Here is a 27,611-nt window from a genome sequence, read left to right on the forward strand (position 1 = left end):
ATATAATTGCTGCTCTCAAAATACTAGTAATATATCAGTTGTTCAGAAAAGGTAAGCTTGCACACCACTGCTTTAATAAGTCAGCACCATAATAAGTTGCTGACAATCCCCACCCAAAAATGTATCCTGATTTGAAGGTTTGCTGTGAGCATGTTATTTGCGCTGCAAGGCCGTTATCTTCCGTAATCCTTTCAGGCGCTCCAGCAGCTCCATTGTAAATTCCTATAGTAGAAAAACATCAAGCAACATATTATGTAGTATTGTACAGAAAATATTTGTTCATTGATGCCATTTCATAAACCTCATGTGCCACCTAGGGATGCCTGGCCAATTGTTAAGTAGCATGGGGCCCCTCTTGGTACCCATGGGAGGTAGGTATCAGGGGAAAAAAAACACGTGCCCCCTATAGTAATATAATATGTGTGTCCCAATTATTACTAAACAAAAAAAGTGTGCCCCCTTTAGTAATAAAGAATACAATTGTGTCCGCTTTAGAAATAAATAAATTGTGCCACCTTTAGAAAGAAAGAAAGATATTGTGCCATCTTCAGAAATAAATAAATATTGGCCCCTTTAGAAATAAATATAATTTACCCACTTTAGGAAAAGTAAATACATTGTGCCACCTTTAGGAAAAGTAAATACATTGTGCCACCTTTAGTAATAAATAAATATTGGCCCCTTTTTAATTTTAATAATAAATAATGACCCCTTTTTTCTCTTGAGTAGTGTAAGATATACTTTGGGGCAAATACTAATGGCGGTTTCCCATGAACATTTTGGGGGTTTGAATCCACAGCACATCGTTGCACTTCCCGGCGGTTTGACTTTACACCCTTCAAACCGCTAGATAGTAAATCCCACAGTTTAAAGGACAAAATCTCACAAACTGAAACTTTAGTGAGACTAGTGCTGTATTTGTACTACAAAACACAAATATTGTCAGTTATCAGACAAGGAGAAAAACAAGTCATTTCGATTTTTTCAGCAAGTTTTTATTAGTAGTATTTCTTTTTATTAATGTCTACATCTTGCTTACCCAAGAAACCTAGAGAATAAAGAATTTGGGGCCAGCAACTTTTTGCCCTCCCCACACACATAGAAGGAGAAGGGGTTGTGTCCACATAGTGATGGGGCGAGGCCAACACAGGGTGTGGCTGCGGCTCCTAAGACATGACATATTATGTATTAAGGTGTTGTTGTTCCCACCTAGCTGTTATTGCAGCTTTCACAACCTGGTACTGGATTCTTGTATGGATCCTGAAATGTTAGGACCTTGTTGGAAAACGTACATGAAATATGTAAAATAGGTGAATATAGTAAATAACACAGAACAAAAAAAATGAATTACCTGGCTGGGGAGGCCAGGGCCACCTAGGCAGGCTGGGGCCCCAGTAATTTGTACTTGTACCCCTCCCCCTCTCCGCACCCCTGACCTCCCATACCGGACAGCCAAAGACCATTTTGGACTGGATGCAGGGACTGGTCCAATTATGTTAATATAATGTGTGTGTGAGGAAGGGGGGGTGGGGGGTGGTGGTGTGTATGTTAATATAATGCTGCAGAATTACTGGCGCTATATATATAAATAAATAAATGATGATGATGATAATAATGTCTGAGGGGAAGTATGATAATATAATATGTGAGGGGGGTTGGAGGAGTATGTCATTATAATGTGTGAGGGAAGGAAGTGGGAGGTTCTTAATGTAATGTGTGAGGGAAGAAAGTAGGGGGTTCTTAATATAATGTGTGAAGGAAAGGAGGGGGGTCTTAATATAGTTTGGGGAATAAACTATTAATTTTGTGGTGGAGTGTAGGTGGAGGCTAATTATTTAATTGGTGCTATTTTATTTGTGGGGTGATGGTGGGGCAATTTAATTACTGGTGGGGCCTATCAATTTATGGGGTGATTGGACCTTTAATGCTTGGGTGGTTTTGGAGCTATTAATTGAACGTGGGGCTATTTGGGGATATGAGGTCTATTTATTAAATGTGAATATAAATTATTTAATGGCAGTGATGGTTGCAGGAAATAGCATTTAAAATTAATAAATATCCCAATTAATGTATTGCCAGGGTGGGGGGTCTCTATTGTTATTTATTTGGGAGGTAGGCTATTAATTTAATGGTGGACTGTGGGTCGGAGCTTATTTAAAGGTGGGTGATATTCATTTATTTGTGAGGTGATGTAGAGCTATTTAATTTAATAGTTGTTCCTATTAATTTAAGGTGAGGTGACAGGACATTTAATTTAATGCTGGGGTGGTTTGGGGCTATTAATTGAATATGGGGATGAGTTTGGAGGGCTATTTATTAAATGTGAATATAAATTATTAATGTTGGGGATGGTTGTTGGAAATGGTTATATTTATTAAACATAAATGCTATTTATTTGTTTGCTGTTTGGAGGGAGGAAAATATGTTTTTTTATTAAATGGGAATACTTTTAATTTAATGTTGTGGTTGGTTGGAGGGAAATAGGTCTATTTATTAAATGTGAATTCTATTAATTTAATGTCAGCACTGATTGAAGGGAGATAGATCTACTTATCAAATGTAAATACTATGATTTTAATGTTGGGGCTGGAGGTAGGCCTAATTATAAAATGTGGGTGCAGTTGATTTAATAATGGGGTTGGTTGGAGTTTTCTAAATTTCCTGTACCCATTTTTTTTTTCAAATAGGGCCTCCAACATCCCAGGATCCAGAGAAGCAGTAACTGATCTAAAGACACCAGCAGCCGCAGGTAGTGAAAGCGACAAGAACAGGTAGGAGAGAGCAGGACAGTTTGCCAACTGTCCCAAATTTGGGTGACTGCCGCAATTAGTCAGGATTTGGTCCGACTGCAAAGACAGGTGGGAGCAGTGGCGGATCTACCATTAGTGCAGCAGGTGCAGTGCACCGGGGCCCATGGAGATAATGGGGCTCGCTGCATGACAGATGCAGAGGGTCGGGGGGCCCAGTTCCTTCCTCCCCGCCTACCTGCATCAGGGTCCTCATCTTGATAGTTCCGCTTCTGATTGGGAGTTATGTCCTGCTTTCCACTGTACTGCTTGTGAATGCAGAGCTATGTGGACCTAATAGTAGTGTACACAGTATTGCCTGTGTATTTGTCTAAAGTTTGTCTAAAATGATAAACATGCTACATCATAGGGGCCCCCCTGCCTAAAGTACCCCGAGCCCCCAGAGCCTTAGTCCAGCTCTGGGCCAGAGTGTCGGATTGACACCTAGTGCTCTGCTCCTCCTCCCAGTATCACCTCTCGTATTATGTGTTTTAGGTAACCCTAAAACAAATAAAACTACATTAGTATACACGGCAAAGAAAAAAGAAGTCCTTTTGCTGGCAAAAGGGCTTTTTGCATTTACTGTAATAAAATAACATGCAACAATAATATATGTAAAAATAAAAAAGGTTCTGTAGGGACAAGGAACATATAATATAAAATACAATATAAAGTAAGGTTTGTTTTTTGTTGCATTATTATTTTGCTTATTTAAGATCTATAATAATAAAATATTGCTGGGTTAAGCAACACTAAAATAGTCTCTTTTTCTATTGATAAATATATATTGTGCCAAAAACCACCCTTTAATGATGGGCTGCTACTTATGGGCCAGTGCTTATGTTTGCCCCCCGGGCTAAAGACTCCCAGCCAGCCCCTGAGGGGAGGACTGGTAACTTTTGGCCTGTTATGAGCACAAGTAAGTGACTCATTATACAGCAGTACCCCTATTTGTTTACATTAACCAGCGACTATGGAAAGAAAAACAGTGGGGGAGATTTATTAATGCACGGTTTGTAAAACCACCAGTTGTATCAAAGGCAAAACTGGGACGCCGTCACCTGCCTGATAGGCAGCTCTGAAGAAGCAAAATCTGCCCACCAGGGCAACCCTTAGGAAAATTGGTGTAGTACCATTTAACAATACTGACTACCCAGACAGTGAGTACAACGACATGGCAATTCCGAAGACTACTACCCCGGACCTCAAAAAAAAAATTACTTACCATGACATAGATAAAGTGATGTGACGACCCAAAGTGTTTCCACTGAGGAAAATGACGTCACATGAAAATGCGACTCCTCGATGAACAGAGCCGGCTGCCATTCATCCAATGTAAGTATTATTTTAGGAGTTAGGAGTTAGGGTTAGGAGTTGAGTTCAGGAATTAAGGTTAGGATTAGGAGTTAGGGTTAGGGTTAACCTTACCTTTACAAGCCGGGTCCGGCTTGTAAAGGTAAGGTTAACCCTAACTCCTAACCCTAACCTTAATTCCTGACCTCAACTCCTAACCCTAACTCCTAACTCCTGAAATAATACTTACATTGGATGAATGGCAGCCGGGTCCATCCATCGGCGCTTTAAGAGGAGTCACGTTTTGAGGTTGGGATAGTAATCTTCGGAATTGCCATGTTGTTGTATTCACTGTTGGGGTAGTCAGTATCGTTAAGGGGACTACCACCGAGGAGAATAACCTCTTATATTTAAAAATAAAACACATGAACAGCATCCTGAGAAACTCATCTGTTTTCTTCCTTAAAACCTTGTCTCTATGAGCTCAATTTAATAATGTTTCTTCTCTTCATTTTTAGCTCAAATTTGGAGGTATCCATCAAACGATCACACTTCTACTGATACTTTATCGCCTGCGAGGTTCCAGTACCTCTCCACTCCTTCCAATCCTTCTCTTTCCATTCTCCTTAATCAAAACCAAGCATCAAAATAGTTTTTTTTTATTTGTGTTTTGTTTAATGTGCAGTTTTAGTTACCTATTACTATCAAATGTAATATACTGAAGATTTTTTTCTGTTCTATTTGCTCATGTTGATGCTGCTAGTAAAACAATTTATTATGAAAATAAAAGAAACAACAGAATTTTTTATTATTTATTAATCTTTTATTTATATAGTGCAAAGTGCTTTACAGAAAATATGCAATGATTGACATAAGCCCAGCCATGGTGGAGCTCACAGTCTAAGATCCACGCAAACACTAACATTAACCTACAAGTATGCTTTTGGATTGTGTGATGAAACTGGAGCACCTGGAGAAAACCTGCATGAATATGGGGAGAACATAAAAACTCCACATAGATAGGGCCCTGGTCAGAGTAAAATCCACGGCCCTGGTGCTGTGAGACAGCAATGTTAACTACTGTGACATCATGCTGCCCAAATGATGCACAAGGTGCTAGTGCATGTCTTAAGCCAGGACTGGCTAGAGAGAAAGGCAATTGAGCCAATTGCCCTAGACCCTGTGTTAAAGTGGCATACTAATGGGTTAAAAGAAAGATATTAGCAAGAGGTGGCAGTGTGGAGATGTGTCCAGCCGCAAAGGTGCCAGTGAAAAGGGTGAAGCTGGAAGTAAAGAAGAAAGAAGACGACTCACCATTCCTGCATTCCAGCGATAGTAAGTTTCCATCTTCCCGTGCAGGTCCCGGCGCTGGTAACAGTGGGCAGCTGAGCCAATCAGGGCTCAGCTTTCACTGTCGATCAATCAGCATCTGGAAAGGGGAGCCAATCACAGCTCCCCTCTGGCTTTCTGAATTACTGGCGCTGTGGCGAGCCAATCATGGCTCGCTGCATCACCACACAGTGTTATGACTATATAAGCCGCTGGGCGCCAACATTTTGCAGTTAGTCCGACTGCGGAGCCAAAGGAAGAGGACGTTGTGAGATGTCCAGAAGAACCAATGACGGTGGTGGAAGTAGCAGGGAGCCCTTGTAATGGCTAGGAGCTACCCTGCCACGAGAAGGGGATGACAAGTCAAGAAAAGAAGACGTTGGAAGAAACGCTCACCAGAAAGAAGCAAGAAGACGCTGAGATCAAGAGAAAGAAGAGATCAACAGCAGGGAGCCCTTGTAAGGGCTAAGAGCACCCCCGCCAGGAAGACAACAGGAGAGCAGCGCATCGAACCGAAGAAGAGGTGCCACCGGCTGGAGGGTCTGGAAGACCTGAAGACGCTGGGGCAAGTTGAGCAGTCTGAGCAGAGCAAGTAAGTAGAATCCCATTAGGTAGGTTGGGCAATAGGTCTGTTGGCACTTAGTGGGCACAAGACACAGGAGGTTTCTTGGGGCATAAGGCCCTGTAGTTTAATTGGGCACAAGGCCTTTAGACTAGAACAGGGCACAAGGCCCTTAGACTAGAGCAGGGCATAAGGCCCTTAGCTTAGAACAGGGCACTAGGCCCATATAGTAGCTGGGCATAAGGACCATAGGTTAGCCTGGCGCAAGGCCCATAGGTAAGCTGGGCACAAGGCACATTGTGTAATGGGGTGCCAGGCCCCTGTTAGGTGTTTAGAGGGCAGTAGGCCCTTGTATTAGAAAGGTTTTAGAACCTTATGTCGGTAGAGCATTAAGTCCTGATAGTCAAAGAGGGTGCTAGACCCTGATAGGGTAGGAGGCCATTAAGCCTAGTGGTTAGAGGGACAGTAAGTCATTGTTGATAGCAGGGTAGTAGGCCCTTAAATTTGTGTAGCAGGGTGCTAGACTCTGGATGGTTTAGGAGGGCAGTAGGCCCTATATAGTTAAGCTCTATTTTGTTGAGAGTGGCATATAAGGCCCCTTTATCCTCTCTGGAAGGACATCTAAAGTCCTGAACCCCAAGACAGGTGGGCTTAACAGCAGGAGTTCAGGCTGTGGGTGGAGGCCTGCTAAGCGGCTGAGTCTCGGTAGATTCCGGTGGCCCAGGATGAGGGAGCAACAGCAGGATCGGTCCGCTCCCGGAATAGAAGTAGTGACCATTGGTGAGGTGGTCACTGGCAGTTAACATGCTAAACCGTTTATTGTTTTGTATGCCACCTGTCTCTAGTTAGTGTCCTTCCACTGTAGGAACCAAAGGCCAGGCTCAGCAATGGTGGGGGCACTAGGGTGATCAGATGCGAGGTGTGGTTCCCGGACTGCCGCGCAGGAAAGCACTGTGTGTCTAATAGTGGTCCCACGGGATCGGGTGAGTATCTGGGGTGTCAGGAAGAGGATTGCGGTTTGTGTGACTTTGTCTCCCCTAGCACCCGTTACAGCAGCATGACTAAACCTTATCTGAAATTTCAGCGCCAAGATTTAAAAGACATAAGAATTTGTTTCAATATTAACATAAAGGTTTCTTCATTCATATATCACTCTATTCCATGAGGTTCTAACTGCTTTATCTACCAGAGGAACTGTTTATATTAGTGTTTAGAATAATTTAACCTGGGAATAACTTTTTGTAAGGGTAACAATATTATGCATGCATTTACAAACTTATTTTTATGTTTTAAATATTCAACAAAATTAGACTACTCACTTCTGTGGGTCTGGTACATTCTTGAAGGATGTCCTGAAACAAAATAAAAATACAAGATAGGCATCAGTGTATTCAGTGTAATATTGGAGAATATTCTGACAGTTGTCCTTGTGTCACAGTAACTTTATAATCCCCTTCTAGAGGACGTTGATTTTTGCCTTCAAATCAATGTTGGATGTAAATTATTTTCTTAAACTAATTAAAAGCGCAAAGGACAATATGTACAATAAATATTGTTATGAAGGTGTGTATTAAGTAGGATTGTGTACGAAGCCTCTATGCATAAAATCTATTCAGTAGAAAAATAGAGATATCTTATACAGCGCTGATCAGATCCATAAATATCTATACAAATTTCAAAGAACAAAGTGGGGAATTGAATTCCCCCCATACAATTCAATTTTATACATTTTATACATTAGTATTGATGTACATTGATGTGATTTTTGTATAGATATTTATGAATCTGGCCAGCGCTGTATAAGATATCTCTTTGTTTTTCTATTGTAGGTGGGGACAGTAGCAAGGTCCTGTATTACAGCTGCAACAATTAATAAGACTTTTTTAACTGGTAATCTAAAGCTAAGTGCTGAATTTACACATATTTTCTTTGGTTATATAAAATCTATTCAAACAAATGTACACATACGCATTCAAAAAAACATGTTTATGCTCTTTTGTAATTGTGGATGATGGCAGTTAGCAGGAATCTCAAGGGACCAACTTCATTCAGGCAACTATAGGCCAGAAGAAGCCCAGAGGAACACATGAAAGAACTGGACAGGGAAAGTTTAGTATAAGAAACATCTATATCCTAAGTAGAGATGGTCACTGAGCCCCGTGTTTTGGTTTTGGTTTTGGATCTGGATTACCTTCGTGTTTTGGTTTTGGTTTTGGCAAAACCGCCCTTGCGTGTTTTGGTTTTGGTTTTGGATTTGTTCGGTTTTGTTTTGCTATTTTTGTAAAAAAATAGCATTTTTTTGGTCTAAAATAACCTAATTTAGTGCTCCACCAGTGTCTTAGATAAGTGAGGTAATTCTAAAGCTAATAAATTATGAAAAAAACAGTTTAATCCCTGGTAGGCCCTCCTTAATTCTAACACTTGCCTGCAAATTATACAGACAAACCTGGTTGTCTTCCCCTCCATCTTTGACTATTGGCAATGTAGCCATCGTCTTTGGGTGTATATTATACCCTCCACTTGTAGTTAAATAGAAGGAAAGCAGCCTGCATTGACTGTACGTTAAATAGAAATGGACAAAGGCAATTTGGTATCTGTCTGTATCAGACCCCCTCTCCACTACTAGTAAAATAGAAAACTATTCAGCCATTATAGACTGTAGAATATAAATAGAAATGGACAAAGGCAGTTTGGTATCTGTCTGCATCAGAACCCCTCTCCACTAGTAGTAAAATAGAAAACTATTCAGCCGTTATAGACTGTAGAATAAAAATAGAAATGGACAAAGGTAGTTTGGTTTCTGTCTGCATCAGCCCCCCCCCTCCACTTTTAGTAAAATAGAAAATAAGCAGCCTGCATAGACTGTACAATATAAAACGAAATGGACAAAGGTAGTTTGGTGGCTGTCTATGAGCCCCCCCCCCCCTCCACTTGTAGTTAAATAGAAAGAAAGCAGCCTGCATAGACTGAACATATAAAACAAAATGGAGAAAGGTAGTTTGGTGGCTGTCTATGACCCCACCCCTCCACTTGTAGTTAAATAGAAAAAAAGCAGACTGCATATACTGAACAATATAAAATGAAATGGACAAAGGTAGTTTGGTGGCTGTATATGACCCCCCCCCTCCACTTGTAGTTAAATAGAAAAGAAGCAGCCTGCATAGACTGTACAATATAAAACAAAATGGATAAAGGTAGTTTGGTGGCTGTCTATGACCCCCCCCCCTCCACTTGTAGTTAAATAGAAAAAAAGCAGCCTGCATAGACTGAACAATATAAAAAGAAATGGACAAAGGCAGTTTGGTTTCTGTCTGTATCAGACCCCCTCTCCACTAGTAGTAAAATAAAAAACAATTCAGCCATTATAGACTGTAGAATATAAATAGAAATGGACAAAGGCAGGTTGGTGGCAGTCTGTATCAGACCCCCCTCCACTTTTAGTGAAATAGAAAAAATTCAGCCTTTATAGACTGTAGAATATAAATTGAAATGGACAAAGGCAGTTTGGTGGCAGTCTGTATCAGACCCCTTCTCCACTAGTAGTAAAATAGAAAACAATTCAGACATTATAGACTGTAGAATATAAATTGAAATGGACAAAATCAGTTTGGTATCTGTCTGCATCAGACCGCCTCTCCACTAGTAGTAAAATAGAAAACTATTCAGCCGTTATAGACTGTACAATATAAAACGAAATGGAGAAAGGTAGTTTGGTGGCTGTCAATGACCCCCCCTCCACTTGTAGTTAAATAGAAAAGAAGCAGCCTGCATAGACTGTACAATATAAAACGAAATGGAGAAAGGTAGTTTGGTGGCTGTCTATGACCTCCCTCCCCCTCCACTTGTAGTTAAATAGAAAAAAGCAGCCTGCATAGACTGAACAATATAAAAATAAATGGACAATGGCAGTTTGGTTTCTGTCTGTATCAGACCCCCTCTCCACTAGTAGTAAAATAAAAAAAACAATTCAGCCGTTATAGACTGTAGAATATAAATAGAAATGGACAAAGGCAGGTTGGTGGCAGTCTGTATCAGACCCCCCTCCACTTTTAGTGAAATATAAAAAATTCAGCCTTTATAGACAAAGGCAGTTTGGTGTCTGGCTGTGTATGACACCCTACCATTATCGTGAAATTGACAAAACAGCAGACTGTCAAGACTGTACGTAATATAGAAATGACCCAAGTCCCTTTCCTATTTGGGGGTAGATTGCACCCTACACTTATATAGAAAGTTTTTAAAAGATGTTATCGTCATCATCTTCAGCATCATCCTCACCCTCATCAGTGTGTATATCATCAACACAGACTATCAATTCATCTCCGCTTGAATCCGCCATTTGAGAACTGTCAGTGCTTGGATGTCTTTGATGGTGAAGGCCTTCCTCGTGGAAGATGTAGTTCATTTTTATGAACATCATTTTCTCCACATTTTTTGGAAGTAACATCCTACGGCGATCACTGACTAGGTTCCCGGCTATGCTGAACACTCGTTCAGAGTACACACTGGAGGGTGGGCAGCTTAGGTATTGCAAAGCAAGTTTGTACATGGGTTTCCAAATGGCCTGCTTTTCTTCCCAGTAAAGGGGCTGACTGACATTTCAATATCAATTACCTCTTGAAAATAATCCTCCACCATCCTTTGCATGTTAATGCTCGGATTGGATTGAGTTATGGGCAAGGTCACACATTTTTTGGAAAAATCTTTCAAACCAGCCCAGATGATAAACTGTTGTGGTCTGCCCCCTGCTTCATCCCTGTTTTGCTTTTGAAAGTTTAATTTTTTCCGAGCAGCAGCTGCTTGAGAAACTGAAGGAGGACACGTCATCAAGCCAAGGCCCAGTTCAGTGGACAACTTGCTGAGCAATAGCTCCTTGCAAAAGTTCACATCTCGCTCATTTTGAAGCAAAGACTCAATGTAGGTCTTAAACCTTGGATCAAGCACAGTGGCCAAAACGTAGTGATCTGAGTTCAAGATTTTAATAACTTGAGGATCATTGTGAAGCGAATTAAGTACTTGATCTACAAGGCCAACATACTTTGCAGAATTGCTTTCTCTCATCTCCTCCTTCAGTTTCTCAAGCTGCATTTCCAATAGTCTAATTAAAGGAATGACTTGGCTCAAGCTAGCAGAGTCTGCACTCACTTCACATGTCACAACTTCAAATGGCTTCAGTACCTTGCACAGCACTGAAAGGATTCCTCACTGTGCAAGAGTGAAATACATCCCCCCTCCTTTCCCAATGTCATGGCTCGTGCAATATGCTTGATGGCTTTGCGGTGTTCCTCCATCCTCTGAAGCAGGTACAGGGTGGAATTCCACCTAGTTAACACCTCTTGCTTAAGTTGGTGGCAGGGCAAGTTAAACTGTTCTTGGAGCTGCTGCAAAATCCTACATGCTGTGGCAGAATGCCTGAAATGGCCTGAAATTTTACGGGCCACCGAAAGTATCTACTGCACCTCACGATTATTTCTTAGGAAGCTCTGCACCACCAAGTTGATGGTGTAAGCAAAACAGGGAATGCGATGTTGTTGGCGTTATCAGAAATGACATATCCTAGGGAGAGTCCAAGTGGTATAAGCCATATATCAATCACATCTCTTAGTTTTCATAACAAATTGTCAGCTGTATGCCTGTTAGTAAAGCCAGAGATACAAAGAGTAGCCTGCCTGTGACAAATGTTACGTAGTAGTGTACATGCTGCTGCTGTTCATGCTGGTGAAGATGAATGACCAACCCAGTGGGCTGTCACAGTCATATAGTCTTTGGTTTGCCCACTTCCACTTGTCCACAAATCTGTGGTTAAGTGGACAGTGGGCAGAATGGCATTTTTCAGTGCAATCTCTACATTTGTACACACTTTTTCATATAGTTGTGGAATAGCTTGACTGGAAAAATGGTGTCGCGAAGGAATTCTGTAACGTGGACACAAAACCTCAATTAACTGTGAAAAACCAGCTGCGTTTATTGTGGATATTGGATGCAGCTCTAACACTAACATAGTAGCCATGGTGTCTGTGATTCGCTTGGCGACTTGGTGACTTCTGTCATATTTCCTTCCCCTAGCAAATGATTGTTTCACAGTTAATTGTTGTAATGTAGGACTGCTCTTTTTCTTGGCCTTCTTCTGGGATGACGATTCACCCCCAGCAACAGCAACAGCAGCAGCAGTGGGACTAACGCTTTCTTCAGAGGAATCAATTATAGTGCAGGAGTCATCCAGCCTTACTAAGTGGAATGCAGGGCTAACTCCGAGCGCTACTGAGGATATTGATGAGGATGGTGTTATGGGTGTATTTTGTAGCCGTCGGGATGTCGGTGACCGAAGGGTCCTAGCTAATGATGGAGTGCTTGTAATTTTTTTGGGAAGAACTTTCAGCTTTTCCCAACACTTTGCCATGAACTCTCATCAAATGGCGTAACATAGATGAGGTTCCAAGATGGTTAAGGTCCCTCCCTCGACTGACTGTGACTTGACATACACTACAAATGGCTATACAACTGTTGTCAAGATTTGGGTAGAAATAATTCCACACATAAGAAGGGGATTTTTTGTTTTATGCCCAGGCATGATAATGGCCTTTTTCTTGTCACGTACCAGAACTGCTGCCACTGGTGCAGGACTTACACAAACAACCTCATCTTCATTAGCGCCCTCGTCGCCTACACAAATCTCCCCTCATCCTCTTCTAATTCCAAAGTGGCACCCTTAAATAGTGTATCACCGGCTACACTCGTGCTGTTCAGGCACACATCAGCAGAACTGCTGAAAGGGCCCTTCTTTATGGGTACACTATCAGAATGCTCACAATTACACATATGTCATTTCTGATTCTGTGCATATATTTTCCTCTACTGTCTTACTGTTGTCTTGCAGCTCTGCTTTCACGCGTAACAGTAGTTGTGCACCCCTTTTGGACTGCAAATTACTTGGTCTTGCTTTGTCACGAGTGACCGTACAAGAAAAAGGCTCAATAACATTTTTAGATCTGCCACTAATAGAGAAATTCTTTCTTTGACACTGCATGTGTAGAATGGCATGTTGGCAAAAAATTTTTTATCGGCAGTTAACGTTTCCTCAGTTGCACTTCTTTTTCGCTTCAACGCGTTGAAAATTTTTTGGGGGTGTGTTTTTTTGCCTGATTTACAAAAGACTATGTACTTTTACATAGGCTTTACCAGATGACGTACTGGGAACACTACCATCAGGACTGGTGCCAGCACCTGCTTGCTGATCCTGCTTATATGTGGACTTCTTTGAATCCATTTAAATGGGCTCAAAGCACTTGTAGTGTAAAATATTACATAGATAGTGCTGCTAGATAAGACTTTCAACACTAGAAAAATTGTGGTTTCACACTGGGGAATATGGGACACCCCAAAACACTTGTAGTGTAAAATATTAAATAGATAGTGCTGCTAGATAAGACTTTCAACACCAGAAAAATTGTGGTTTCACACTGGGGAATATGGGACACCCCAAAACACTTGTAGTGTTAAATATTATATAGATAGTGCTGCTAGATAAAAATTTCAATAACAAAATACAGAAACCCTGGCGCTAAATAATTGTCACATATGGAAAGAGATAAACCCTGCAGCTATCAAGGGGTGGTGCTGACACCCCCACAGTGTAGAATAGGAAACAAAAAATGTAGACAGTGCTGGGGAAATCTCAGACCAAGACAAACATCATGGGTGAGATGTCAGTCAATAATATAATCTCCAAGTATTATTAAACAGAAGAAACTATGGAGATTATGTTCCAATGTTTTAATCACATACACAATAGAGGATAAATACACATCTCTATTTCCAATTTAAAAATTCCACCTAGTTTTTTTAAATCACAAATACCTGGATCTTGCTCAAAACAAACTTGGATTCCATCACCATTAAGCGGTTGCTTTAGATGCAACAAAAACACTTGTCTGACATGCAAATATATTTGTAATGGGGTTAAAGAGGTTCAATCTACCTCTAACGGAGCAGTATTTAAAAACCCACAATTTAGTAATTGCGATACACCTTATGTTGTGTACGTATTGAAGTGCCCATGTGGCCTTCAATATGTAGGCAGAACAACTTGCCCTTTAAAATCTAGATTTAGAGAACACCGCACTAATATCATGAAAGGACTCCTCACACATGGAGTCTGAAGACACTTTGCGGAGAAGCATAATAGTGAAGCTTCAGGTGTATTATTGTTAGGGTTAGAGAAATTTGAAGCTACACTCAGGGGGGGGGTGACAGATTCTCCAAATTATGTAGGGGTGAAGCAATGTGGATCTTTAGGTTACAAACTTTATTTTCGGAAGGCTTAAATGAGACCATTGAGTTTAATGATTGGTGTCATTAGATCAAGGAAGATCGTGATTAGATGACTTACCAATCTATGGTGAGTCAGGTGCTTTTTAGGCAGTCATTCCTTAGTGGGGGTTTCTACCCACTACTTATATTAGTAGGGCCTAACAAAAATTATATTTGCATCTCATCCCTAGTAGTGTATTTATTTTTTTCAATTTTTTTTAAATACTTCTACTAAGTTTTATTAACATTATTTTGTGTATTATTTTGTGTATTGTTTGTATTATTGGGATATTATTTATCCAAGCGATATATGATATTTGTACTGTAGGGATTCTCACACTAATGATTTCTCATCTAAATTATGTATTTAGTATATTATTTCCAATATTTATTGTTATTATTGTTTTTATTAAAGAGTTATTTATCATTATTATTTTTATATTTTTATATTTATTTGTATTTTCATTTATTTTCCTTATAATTATATTCTAGTTTTCTGTATAGTTTTCCATTATAGATAATGATTAATTCACAACAGTATATATATCTGCTTTATTACCATCATCTTCCCTAAAAAGGTAATGTCATCATGATCGTTATGCACAAGATGGGATTCCATCAATTAAGCCCACTTAGGAAGGGCTATTTAAAGACCACTGTTTCAGATAATTGTCATTAAGGCTTGAGAAAGTCCACAGTATGGTGGACGAAACGCATTGCCATTGTTACCACACCAGCATATGCTGTAAGCTATCTATGCTTATCTACATCTTGACCAGCCGAGTAGGGACCTAGTCTTATCCATTGATGCAAGTACGCTAACTGTGGACATATCAGGAACACTCTGGCGTCAATTTTGTTTCCCACGGACCAACATCAGGTGCGCACATGCTTCTACCGACCTCTCGACAGCGGAGCTAGCAAGCTGGCATGCTGTGACTAATACCATTAAGGAGCTACAATCGGGACCCTTCTATAATCCAAGGCAAGTGTTGCAATTTATGAGGATTCTGGAGGTACCTAGCTCTCAGATTCATTATTTGATCGAGGAGTGACCTGGATACTTTCTATTCTACCCACAATATCGGAGGACTTTATGGAAATCAGTAAGATTGTGTCCCACACATCTTAAACATCTATTTAGTCTCTATTCTATAGACATTCATTTTTATTGTATCATTGGAATCTCTCGTGATGATCCACCTTGTGTAGATCTATTCATTGGTTATATAGTCCTTAAATTCAGGAATATCAATGATTATGATCATTTGTATTCATTTTTTATCATAGCGGACCATCGATGGTATATCTATTGGAGAATATTTTTTTAATTGTTTGATTGCATTTTTTGTGATGAGATAAGACTTTCAACACCAGAAAAATTGTAGTTTCACACTGGGGAATATGGGACACCCCAAAACACTTGTAGTGTTAAATATTATATAGATAGTGCTGCTAGATAAGACTTTCAACACCAGAAAAATTGTGGTTTCACACTGGGGAATATGGGACACCCCAAAACACTTGTAGTGTTAAATATTATATAGATAGTGCTGCTAGATAAGACTTTCAACAACAGAAAAATTGTAGTTTCACACTGGGGAATATGGGACACCCCAAAGCACTTGTAGTGCAAAATATTCAATAGATAGTGCTGCTAGATAAGACTTTCTGCAGCCAGAAAATAGTTTCTGTAGGAGGGAATATGACACCCCAAACAGTTGGTAATGTTTGCAAAAATGCCTCCTCTATCCTCCTCTCTTCCTGCTATAACAATTGCTAGAAGAATTGCAATAAGAATTGCAAGAATAATTGCTCTGTCCCTGCTCTAATGTTCCCTGCTTTACTGCTGCCTGCGACCTAACCCTGCTCTCTCCCTCTGTCAAATGGCGATGGATTGCTGTGGAGGTGGGTATTTATGGATTTCAAATATCGTAAGCATTCTCAGTACTCGGATAGGTGAAGTTCGGGGGAACCGAGCCCGCCCCTCTCTAATCCTAAAGTGCCTAGAACACGGGAGAATAGGCATAGTCAATGTACAGTAACTGCGTGCCAAGCTCAAGCACACACATCAACATCTGATTCAAGCTTTGGGCACTTCAAAATTACGTGTTTTTCTGTCGTATCATTTACACCAACTACAGGTCTGGTGTAAGTGCCGATTACTAGTGACAACGGATGTGTATGCATATTAGAACATGTGTTTGCAATCAGTAGCAACTGTAAAAATGTATTTTATGTACAGTAATCATTCATAATATCCTAATAATAGTGTTTTATGGGGGGGGGGAATAAATAAAAACAATTTCTTGTAAATGTTTGTATGGGCCTGATTCATTAAGGAACTTAGGCAAGAAAGTTCTTACTTAAGTCTCCTGGACAACCATGTTAAAATGCAAGCGGTGAAAATTAGTTTTTTATTTTGCACATAAGTTGAATACTGACTGTTTTTTCATGTAGCACACAAATATCAACTTTAAATTTCAGTGTACAAATAAGCTATCAAGTATTTGTGTGCTACATGAAAAAACAGACAGTATTTAACTTACGTGCAAAACATAAAACTAATTTTCACTTTCTTGCCTAAGTTCCAAAATGAATTGGGCCCTTTATTATTAACAGGTGACGTTAATGCAATTTTTTTTTTTCTGTGCATTCTTTTCGTACTCTATATTCCACATTGGTCGTATCCTGCAGTGTCTGTTAGAGCAGAGCGCACATAGACCCATATTCAACAAGAGACGTATCTTCAGATCGGTTCCTATTACGGACACACATATTTTCCAGATTTACGCTTGTTACTTTAAAAAAAAAAAATGTGATTTGTTAGTTCTGCTTGCCTTAATGAATCAGGCTCCTTGATGTGCAACCAAACCCTCTCATTTCTGAGGTTACATTTGTCATGCAGTTAAAATTGGAATGTAATAAAACATGCAGTTGAGTGGCAGTAAAAATGTTTAACATTTGTTTAATTGGACACATTTCACTAAGTTCACTAAAAACAGCTCTTCTCAAGTGTGCATAGATACAGTTTAATAAATCAGATAGTTTACGCCTGCCAGATACCAGCATTGTGTGTAAATGATGTCTCTCTCAAACCCATACTTGTCAACTTTTAGATCCTGGAGGGGGGTGTTGTTGGGCCAATCGCATAATTTTTGTCCCGCCCCCATTGTCAAAATTGACATTTTGTCACGGGCTGGGCAAAAATTATGCGATTCCCTGTGAATGGCGTTGTGGAGGCTTACATCCTGCCCACTTCCTAGTAAAGTAGGCAGGATGCAGGAGAATTGTATGCTCTCATGGTAGTATGGGAGTCTCCCGGAAATTTCGGGAGAGTGGCCAAGTATACTCAAGCTACAATCTATTTTATCTAATAGTCCAAAACCTATAATGGAAATATGTCAAATTGTTTGCATTTCAATACTTATTATTATTATTACTACTGTCCAAGAATGTTACAGCAGGGGACATAATTATATATAGCAATAAATGATGAAGCTATATGATGAGCAAAAGCCGAACTGAAAGATTATAACATCGCACCTCAGTAATCTGTTCTGCTGCAAAATTTAATTCATGCAAAATTCTGCTGTTACTTCACTCTTTTATAAGTACAACTAATCCAAACACACATATAGCTACAGTATGAGGAGCATCTCCTCCTCAATTTAATGAAGGGGTTAACATAAAATAACATCTGAATTCACAATGTATAAAGATATTTTCTATAGAATGTTATAGATATAATATTGTCTATTATATATCCTAGAGGTGTGTAAAGGTGAATATGATAGTCCTGACCTGAATATATCATTTAGGTGTAGAATAACTGGTGTACTGCTGGTATTAAACATCTAATCTGCACAATATTTACTGCAGAATTTTAGGATTTGGGAAGTATGCATAGTAATTATATAAGTTATATACTCAATTTAGAAATATAAAATTGTAGGCCTGGTACCTGAAGTCTAGATCTTTGCTCCACCAATGAAAGGTCCAAAAGATCATCAATATCAATCTCAGGTTCTGCAGCTTCATCCCTCAGCAAATCCTGCCATAAAACAGTAAAAAGAAAATAGTAATTGTTGGTCATTTTTGTGGCTATACACCAGATATCAGGCATAGCCACAGATTAATTTAGACAGTCTGATTAGTTGGACCTCATTTAGAGTTTAAGGCGTTTTGCGTTCCAAACATACGCATAAATATTCTATCAGAAAATAAAACATACTTACATGTTGAGTCACACATATTTCCAGATACATACAACTCTTGCAGTTTTTCTGTGTCAAGCATACAAATGTGTATACCTACACCATACAGATGTGGCTTGGCAGTGTTAGTAGCAAATGCACAAAATGCGCATTACCATATTTGTACAAAATATTATAATGAAATATACACTATGGAGAATACTGCCTTGATAGTGTTAATAAGAAATTTATGAAAGTCATATTTTTGTTATGGCTACAGTTACTATCATACGCTTGTAGAACAGGATAGAAGAGATCTTCACCTATAGCAGCCGCCTTTTCTGTAGAGCTGGTAATGCTCACAGGTACTCAGATGCCCCATGTCGTAGCACAGGGTAGCAGAAGATGGTAGGCAAAGAGTGGTCAGAAGCAGGCTGAGGTCTAGGGTCTGAGGCAGGTAGCGAGGTCAGGTACACGCAAGTGGTCAGGGCTGGCAGCAAACAACTGGAGTCCAGGTAACCAAGCAGAGGTCAGGGCAATAAGCACGATATCAAAGTCCAAGAAACCTGCAGAGGATCATACATGGAGAATCAATCCAGTGATAGCAAGGTAACAGGAGCTGGAGCAGGCAAACGGGCAGAACCTGAATGCTATAATTGGCAGGGAGGCTAATAATCAGGGGCTGTTTAATTAATTATGATTACTTGCGCACGCGCCAGGCTGCTCCTAATGTCGGGACACAGCGTTTTTACAAGACAGCGCCCCAGTCGTTGCCTTAGCAACATCCAGGGCGAAAACAGGAAGTGACGTCACGGAGACGGCCCAAACCCTACACTTATTTCAGCAGCATGGATTCAAATTAGTAACACAGCGAGGCGAACGCCGATGCGCGTTTCGCTTACTCGCTTTAACCAGGCAAAAAAGTTTAGGGTAGGGGAGGAATGTTTATTTAAACCTATTAGAGGAGGCACCATACTGATACCTGTATAGGCAATGACGCGATTAGTCATATCCATGACCGGAGGTTATGGCATTATGAAGGAATTAGGGCAGAAGTAATCCTGCTATATGTCTTATTAGGGACTGCCTTCCGAACGATACTGAAACCAGAAACCTCTATATGTTTAGGATAGCAGTAATCAGTGAATCCTGGATGTGAGAGGAGATTCTAGTTCCGTGAAACTAACACGTGACACAGCATGATATGCTATCTCGGAGAGCACTCCAGAAGAAGATAGTGATGGCAATATGATAGCATAATATCTGTCTTGCTACAATTCTATATAGATCCATTATTAGAATGACCATACGCTATAATAAATTAAATACCTATCTCCTGTAACTCCCCAACGAATAGGTGTATTTCAGAGGGTATTACATCCATCAATATTAGATCTTCAATAACCTGTGTATATAAACAGGAATTTCCTATAATATCACATTTTTTATCCTCTTTGCACCTAACAATCGTGTTTACCCACATGAATCTTGACAATCTGTTTATAATGACAGACATTCTGGCAGCATGAGGATTATAATTACCCCTATATAATATAATCAAGGGAAATTTAAAATTCAACAACACAGTGAGGAATGGCAGCTAACCCTGCCATTTTAATCCTTATAGTTTGATTTACACTTGAGTATTTTTAGTTATTCCTTTTTTGGTTTTATTTCGCCACTAGCGGTACTCAGGTACTATTTAGGGACTAGATAACGTTTTAAATGAACTAATAAAATGTATGGTTTATATTACTCAATAATCATTGAGTGCCCCGAGTATACATGTTTCTCTACACTCTATGTATCTCTATTATGCAACTATTAGTTTTACATGTGTAGGGTGCACCAACCCAGTCGTTGGATAATATGAATGAGTGATAATAGACTGGGCATATGATTACCTAGTGCATCGGTATATTCTCTTTTGAACATATCTTTCCGCCAGATAGAAGACCACCATCCAGGCCACAGACTGTGACGGGAGACTTGAGCTTAATGGACTGAATCCTCAAGGAACGGGCAAAAACAAAATCCAGAAAGTTCCCAGCAGCACCACTGTATAGGAAGGCAGAGACAGAAGTAGATTGTGCACCTAAGGAAATCTCCGCAGGAACCAGGAGTGCATTCTTTGAAGATATTATCTGCAGACCTAGATGAACCTCTTCCACGTTTTCTAGGCCTGTTCTTTTCCCGACTTGTTGGGACAGCTTCGGAGGAGATGGCCCCTGCTGCAACAATATAGACAAAGGCCTAAGGTACATCTCCTAGTTTTTTCCTCCGAAGTGAAGCGATAAGCACCTAGCTGCATGGACTCAGCGGCTTCAAACGGTGCAGAAGAAGAGGTCAGCAGAGAGTTTGAGGAAGCGGTTACAACCCTCTCAGCTTTTCTTTCTTTAAACCTACAGACAATTTTTATGACCAATTGCATAAAATTCTCCAGTGTAGCTGATATAGGATATTGCACCAGAGAGTCTTTTATTTGTTCAGAAAGACCCAAGCGGAACTGGCTCTGGAGTGCCAGGTCATTCAACTTGCTGTCCTTGCACCAACGTCTGAACTCCGCACAATATTCTTCAGCAGTGCGTCAACACTGCTTCAGGGCCCTGAGATGAGATTCAGCCGAGGCTACTCTGTCCGGGTCATCATAGAGCAAACCCAGGGCATTAAAGAATGCATCAACGGACTGAAATGGAGGGCTCGCAGGAGCAAGACTGAATGCCCAGGGCTGAGAATCACCTTGAAGAAGGGATATAATGATGCCATCCCTTTGGAGCTCCGATTCAGATGAACGAGGTCTTAGGTGAAAGTAAAGTTTACAACTCTCCTTACAGTTGCGAAATAAAGTTCTATCTCCAGAGAACCGATCTGGCAGATTTAATATGGGTTCCACCGTGAATACCAAGGAAGCTTGCTGGGCTTGTGAAGTTCTAGCGGCTTTTTCCTGTGCAGACAATCGATGTGACTGACCTTGAACCATCTGGGATAAAGTTTGAATCTGGCCTTCCAGAACTTGAGCTGGAGAAGGATTCGTCCTGCTTTCATTCATGGAAGTAACTTCTTCCAGTCTTCACTGGCCGGTTAGAATATAACAGCTACAGTTACTATCATAAGCTTGTAGAACAGGATAGAAGAGGTCTTCACCTATAGCAGCCGCCTTTCCCGTAGAGCTGTTAATGGTCACAGGTACTCAGATGCCCAAGGTTTTATACTCAGAGTAGTACAAGCTTATGATTATACCGCAGCACAGGGTAGCGGAAGATGGTAGGCAAAGCGTGGTCAGAGGTTCCAAGTCTACAGTCCGAGGCAGGTAGCGAGGTCAGGTACATGCAAGTGGTCAGGGCTGGCAGCAAACAAAGGGAGTCCAGGTAATCAAGCAGAGCTCAGGGCAATAAGCGTGATATCAAGGTCCAAGAAACAGGCAGAGGGTGATACACGGAGAATCAATCCAGAGTTAGCGAGGTAACAGGAGCTGGAGCAGGCAAACAGGCAGAACCTGAATGCTATAACCGGCAGGGAGGCTAATCCCTCCCTGCCTTAAATACATAGACTGGCCAATGAAAGTGGAAGCAGTGGAGCCCAGGAGATAATAATCAGCCTCAGGGACTGTTTAATTAATTCTGATTACACACGCGCCAGGCTGCGCCTAATGCGCAACGTTTAGACAAGACAGTGTTCCAACCGTTGCCTTAACAGCGGCCAGGGCGAAAACAGGAAGTGATGTCTCGGTCATCACGGAAACGGCCTCCTAAGAAGGGATGCGTCAGTCTAATTATGTCACAACTAAAAATCTAATTGGTAGAGCAACAAATCGTGCAATATAGATATGGCAATGACTAAACGTAATGTACTGTACATTGCCACAGTCAAGGAGGTTTCCCTGTGATAATTTCTGGTCCTTTGAGTAAATCCCTTTGCAACAAGGCTAGCCTTGTAACGGGCAACCAATCTATCTGTATTTAGCTTTTTACATAAAACCCATTTGTTTTTAATTGATTTACGGTGGCTTGGTCTATTGACAACAGTCCGGGTTTCGTTGTCATCCAAAGATGTCATTACTTTATTTACTGCTGATTTCCAGTATTCCCATTCATCACTGGATTTTACTTCTTGCAATGTTGTGGTTCTGAGAACGCAAAGTTGGCATATTTCTCAAAGTAGTTCCTTGGAGAATACCTTTGCAGAAATTCTTGTCTCCTGTTGCTTGTTATAATTTAAAGTCTCTGACTCAGACACATTTGAGGATGTAGGTATGTCAAGTATTACTACCTTTTCTTGAATTTCACATTCTTTTTCTCCACTAGGTGGTACTGTTTCATGGGATATGACATTCTGGATTTAACAAGTTTCTTGCTTACAACATCCCAAAGACTATAGCCATTACTCTCAAGACAATTTCCAAGTAAAATAGTCTTGTGTTTTAAAGTACAATTTTTGCCTTCTCTCTTTAGGAATTTGTGTCCAAACACCTTAGTTGGCTGACGTTCGCTCTTTTTCCAGACCACACTTCAATTTGCCTTTCACTGCAACAGTAGGTAAATGGTTTTTCAAATAAACTGCTGTTTGTACTGCTTCAGACATAAATTTATTTTCTAGGCCAGCATCACTCAGCATCGTACGTGCTCTCTCAACTATCGTATGATGTGCATGCTCACTTATACCATTTTGTTCAGGCATGTGCGACATAGTCAGCTGATGTTGAATCCATGTTTTTTAAGAAAGTCAGCAAAGTTCTTGTTCAAGTATTCTCCTCTGTGATCAGATCTCAAAACGTTTAGTTTATGACCCGTATGAGTCTCCACCAGAGTTTTGTATACTTTGACCTTGTATATAAGTTTGATTTTTGCTTTAAGGAAATATACTTAAGTCCTCATGCACAGTGCACTTGCCTTCTGCAATTTCTCCTTTGTAACTTTTGTTTTCTAGAACACTTATGGTAATGAAATTGGTTTCTAAATCTGGTACGAACAAAACTTGGTACCGTACAAAGTGCACCTCAGGTTTATCCTTCTCATGAAACCTTTATCTTCATACACTGTCTGCAGGGCAATCCACATGTTTTGCTGATGTTTTCCCTTTCATGTTCTACAGCAAAGCCAATGGTTCCAATGACCATATTCACATCATCGGGGTTTGGGCCTTCACCTCGGTCATGTGACCTTCCACAATTTTTCATGCTTTAACCACATCTCCATAGCAAATTTCCACATGGAATAATTCTCTGAACCTTTCAATTTTATAAAGCCCATACTCGCTTTTTTACTTCTATTCAAATAAAAGAGTTTGCTCTGATTTTAAGGTTGAGTCTCCCATTCAACGTGTTCCTCACACTTGGGGTGCTGGGCCCATAGCAGTCACGATCTGCCTCCGGCTGCATTGCAGCATCTTCTCTGTGGATGCTGCTTTGCCTTCTCCAGACCATGCCTGTGTCTGTCCTTTAAGAGACTGTCTTTCCCTGCAATCACAGTTCATCAATTGTCTTTCCTGCTGCTGGTCTCTCTGTGAAACCTGTTTGGATCCTGACTTCTCCCTGGCATTTGACTCCTGCTTTATTCCCACGTTTTTTTCTCTTGTGACCAGGACCCCAGCTTCATTTGAACCTGCCCCTGCTTACTCCCTGGTATATTGTGGACCTCCCCTTGCCCTCCTTTTGCCTAATTCTCCTGTGGATAATCCAGTGCCTTATACCTCCTGGCTAACTTGGTAATTCAGTCTTCTTGTGCCTGTACTTCATCTGTTATGTATTTTATGCTCCTGTGGGTAAAACCTGGTAATCCAGTCCCCTTGTTCCTGCATATGATCTGTATGCCTAGACACCAGTCTTTCCTGAACCAGCTTCCCAGCTAACCTGCTTATACCGACACCTGTATCTGCATTTCAACCGTTGTGTATCCAGCGTCTACAGTTTCCAAGCTATACCTGGTAATCCTACTGTCTTGTACCTGCTGCTTCTATGGACTATGCTTACCGCATTGACTGTACCTATTTATTTTCTGTGTGATCCGTGCACTATAATAAAGACATTCTGTGTTCACTACCACAACTCTCCGTAGTATTCATACTGGGAATCCTGACAGTGTGAACTGGCCTTAACAATTGAGCCTGCTATTGCATGTCTTCTGCTCTTGTCCAGAACCCCTGTTGGGGGATTGTGCAGAAATCTCCAAAGAGGGCTCCAAATGATTATAAGTGGACACTGGGGGCCTTATTCATCAAGGCACATATCTGACAATTTTGTGCATGTTGTACGCAAAATTCACTCTTCGCAGGCCCAGAATCTGCAGAAACATCTGTGAACGCAGCCCTGTTCCATGTGCCTGCGAGTGCAAAGGACACTTGCAACAGCCTACGATTTCGGGGAGTGAACGGGGTGGGGAAGGGACATTTTGACATAGGCAATATACATTAGGAACATGTCAAACTCAACCATACGCAGCAACGTCCAAATCAAGCCATACGCATGTCAATGTTACTTACTTTTATGTCGTTTCTCTTGCACTCGCTATAGAGCTAGTCTAAGTCCTGATCAGTAGTGATGACTCATCTTGTATGCATGCTATAACATGTGTTTGCAATCACAAGCAACTGTAAAAATTTATTTTATGTTCAGTAGACAATGACAACATTCTAATAAATTTATTTTATGGAAAAATAAATAAAAAAAAACACTTTTTAAAATTGTTTTATTATTAACAGGTGGCATTAATTCAATAATTGTTTTATTTTCCTGTGCGTTATTTTGCCACTTTATAATCCACATACTGATTGGGCGTATCCTGCCACGTCTTGTGTAGTAGACCTACACTTGAATTCAACAGCACACGTATCTTCAAATCTGTGCCTTGCTGAATTCATAAGTAAGCAAAGCCTAAAAACATGCATATAATACTGAAAGCCTGTCTTATAAGGGGTAAATAGTTTTCTCAACTGGGGCCATAAATATTTAGAAACCCACATAAACATAGAAACCAGTGCACCGTGTAGTGCAGTTAACTTTTAAGCAAATTACAAAAACTGTGAAATGAAAGAAGTTAGTGAGAAATTTAAAAATGTGAGAGAATACAGTGCAGCTAAACCCACAAAATGATTGACCCAATGATACATTACTACACATGTGATTGCTGAGGGCAGCAATAATTAATCACTGAATTGAAGATATCAGATATAAACAATTGTTGGATATTTCAAATATAACGTAGATATAAATATTCAGTGAAAATTTATATCTGATTCCATAGCAGATGGCACAGCAGTATTCCAGTTGAGATAATACAATAGTATAAATTGAATTTTGGCATATCGTCACTAGATATCAGATGTGTATCTATATATTAATAGCATAAGTACGACTTTTATGAGTGACTTCTTTCTATGATGCCATTGTCTGAGCAGGACATAGTTTCAATCGGTTGCATCGTTTCTGAGTTATTTTGCAAAATGTCTACCCGCCATTTACAACTATGCATTACCATTGTCCTCTGGAAAATGTGACAGTTGGCAATACACCTGTTCACCTGCTGGTTGCTCTAGAAACTGTGACAGTTAGTGAACTCTCCCTGTGCCCCTGCTGGGTGACCTGGAACATGTGACCTGCTGGGTGGTCTGAAAACTGTGACAGTTATTTGCAGGCATATTGCATCGTGCGGGGACCTGAATCACGGACTGCTGTGTTACTTCATTATTCACTTATCCTCGCATTGTTTACAAAAAACATGCCAAGAGGCCAAGTCATCTTTCTATCTGGTAAAAAAACAGACTGATATGAGAGAACATGACATGACCTTACTTTAAAAGTAGGCGCTATTGTTATGTTGATCGGAAATATGGACAATAGCAAAGGTTTTGGTTAACAGAACAAGGATTCAGGTGATGCATATGCATCCCAATACATTACATCTAATGGTTTTAGCTGGGGAGGTTGAAGGACAACGCATGTTATTACCATGCACTGATCTACAACCAAGCAACACTTTTTTCTCTTTCTTGCTTAAACAACAGCAATTCCCCATAATCATTGCATTCCCCATGACAATAAACAAGAGTAAAAGACAAACCCTTCAAAAGGTTGGCCAGTGGTTACCAGAACCTGTGTTTACACATGGACAGCTTTATGTTGCACTATCCTGAGTGAAAGCAATAGCAGCTATCAAAATTAAAGTTGGCCATGGCCATCAATGTAACTTCGATGGAAAAACTTATTTAGTTCCTTTAATATAGTGATTATCGTATGCTATTGTTAACTTTTCTACATGTAGTGTATAAAAGACGTTATTGAAATCTGTTAATACTGTAAATTTGTAATTACATTTTAGTTTAATTTAAGGCGATGGGTTTCCCTAATTCTAGTGATATTCCTGAGAAAGAAAAAAGAGGATTGGATGGTAACTGACAGCTTGCTAGATAAATGACCATCCAATTACTATACCCAAGTTGTACAATTGTTGATGCATTTCAGATTTATTTATTTCTTGGTGAGAAATTATTTTAATGGATTTCTTTGGAAAGAATCAGAGGATGGGAAGGGTCAGTATTGCAGTTTTAAAGCCTCAAACTTCTATAACCATTGGCTGCTTTTTATTATTTATTTTATTAATTATCAGCCACTGTATTCTGACCACAGCTGTTTAATTGGTGTTCATTTTCAGCCACTTACCACTCAATCCACTTTTGAATTTCTGCTAGGCAGGCATTTATTATTGATGCTGAGTCTTTAGTCCCTCCTGCTTAACAGATAGATATCATTCATCTGCATGCACACCAGTGGTAGCTTTTAATGTGATGCTGGATTATTTTGTCTAGTGACACCATGTATACTTCAAACAGCATGATTTATAACATAGTGGTACTACATATGGTATTTACAATTGTATAGAGGCAAAGTCCATCTAAAATGCAACAGAAAGACTACAGATGCTTAGGAAGGAACACTCTTCTTTGGCACACATTAACAAGTCACTCACCAAGTGTTATGTTCAGTTTCAGTATTACACTTTCCTTAAATCCTGAGTGAAATGAGTCATATATGCACTTTTTACAATTTAATCTTGTACTTGGCTTTCATTTTTTACAGATTGTTGTTTTGTACCTGGTTTTCAGTTTAGAAAATGAGTCAAAAAACATGTTGTATTCAAGTTA

The 27,611-nt window shown here is 40.0% G+C and overlaps 1 protein-coding gene across 1 annotated transcript in view; it reads right to left on the bottom strand.

Annotated features, from left to right (window-relative positions):
• Nucleotides 1-5,641: 5,641 nt before the first annotated feature.
• The window catches only part of PPP1R14D (protein phosphatase 1 regulatory inhibitor subunit 14D), a 47,992-nt gene continuing 26,022 nt past the window's right edge, over nucleotides 5,642-27,611 (bottom strand). The window contains exons 2-5 of the mRNA XM_075191912.1: nucleotides 18,245-18,334; nucleotides 7,290-7,322; nucleotides 5,922-6,046; nucleotides 5,642-5,747 (exon numbers count right to left, since the gene is read on the bottom strand). Coding sequence (XP_075048013.1) covers nucleotides 5,642-5,747; nucleotides 5,922-6,046; nucleotides 7,290-7,322; nucleotides 18,245-18,334 — 354 coding nt within the window. The remainder of the gene's footprint in view (nucleotides 5,748-5,921; nucleotides 6,047-7,289; nucleotides 7,323-18,244; nucleotides 18,335-27,611) is intronic.

This window comes from Mixophyes fleayi, chromosome 12, assembly GCF_038048845.1.
Source record: "Mixophyes fleayi isolate aMixFle1 chromosome 12, aMixFle1.hap1, whole genome shotgun sequence".
NCBI classification, from domain to species: domain Eukaryota; kingdom Metazoa; phylum Chordata; class Amphibia; order Anura; family Limnodynastidae; genus Mixophyes; species Mixophyes fleayi.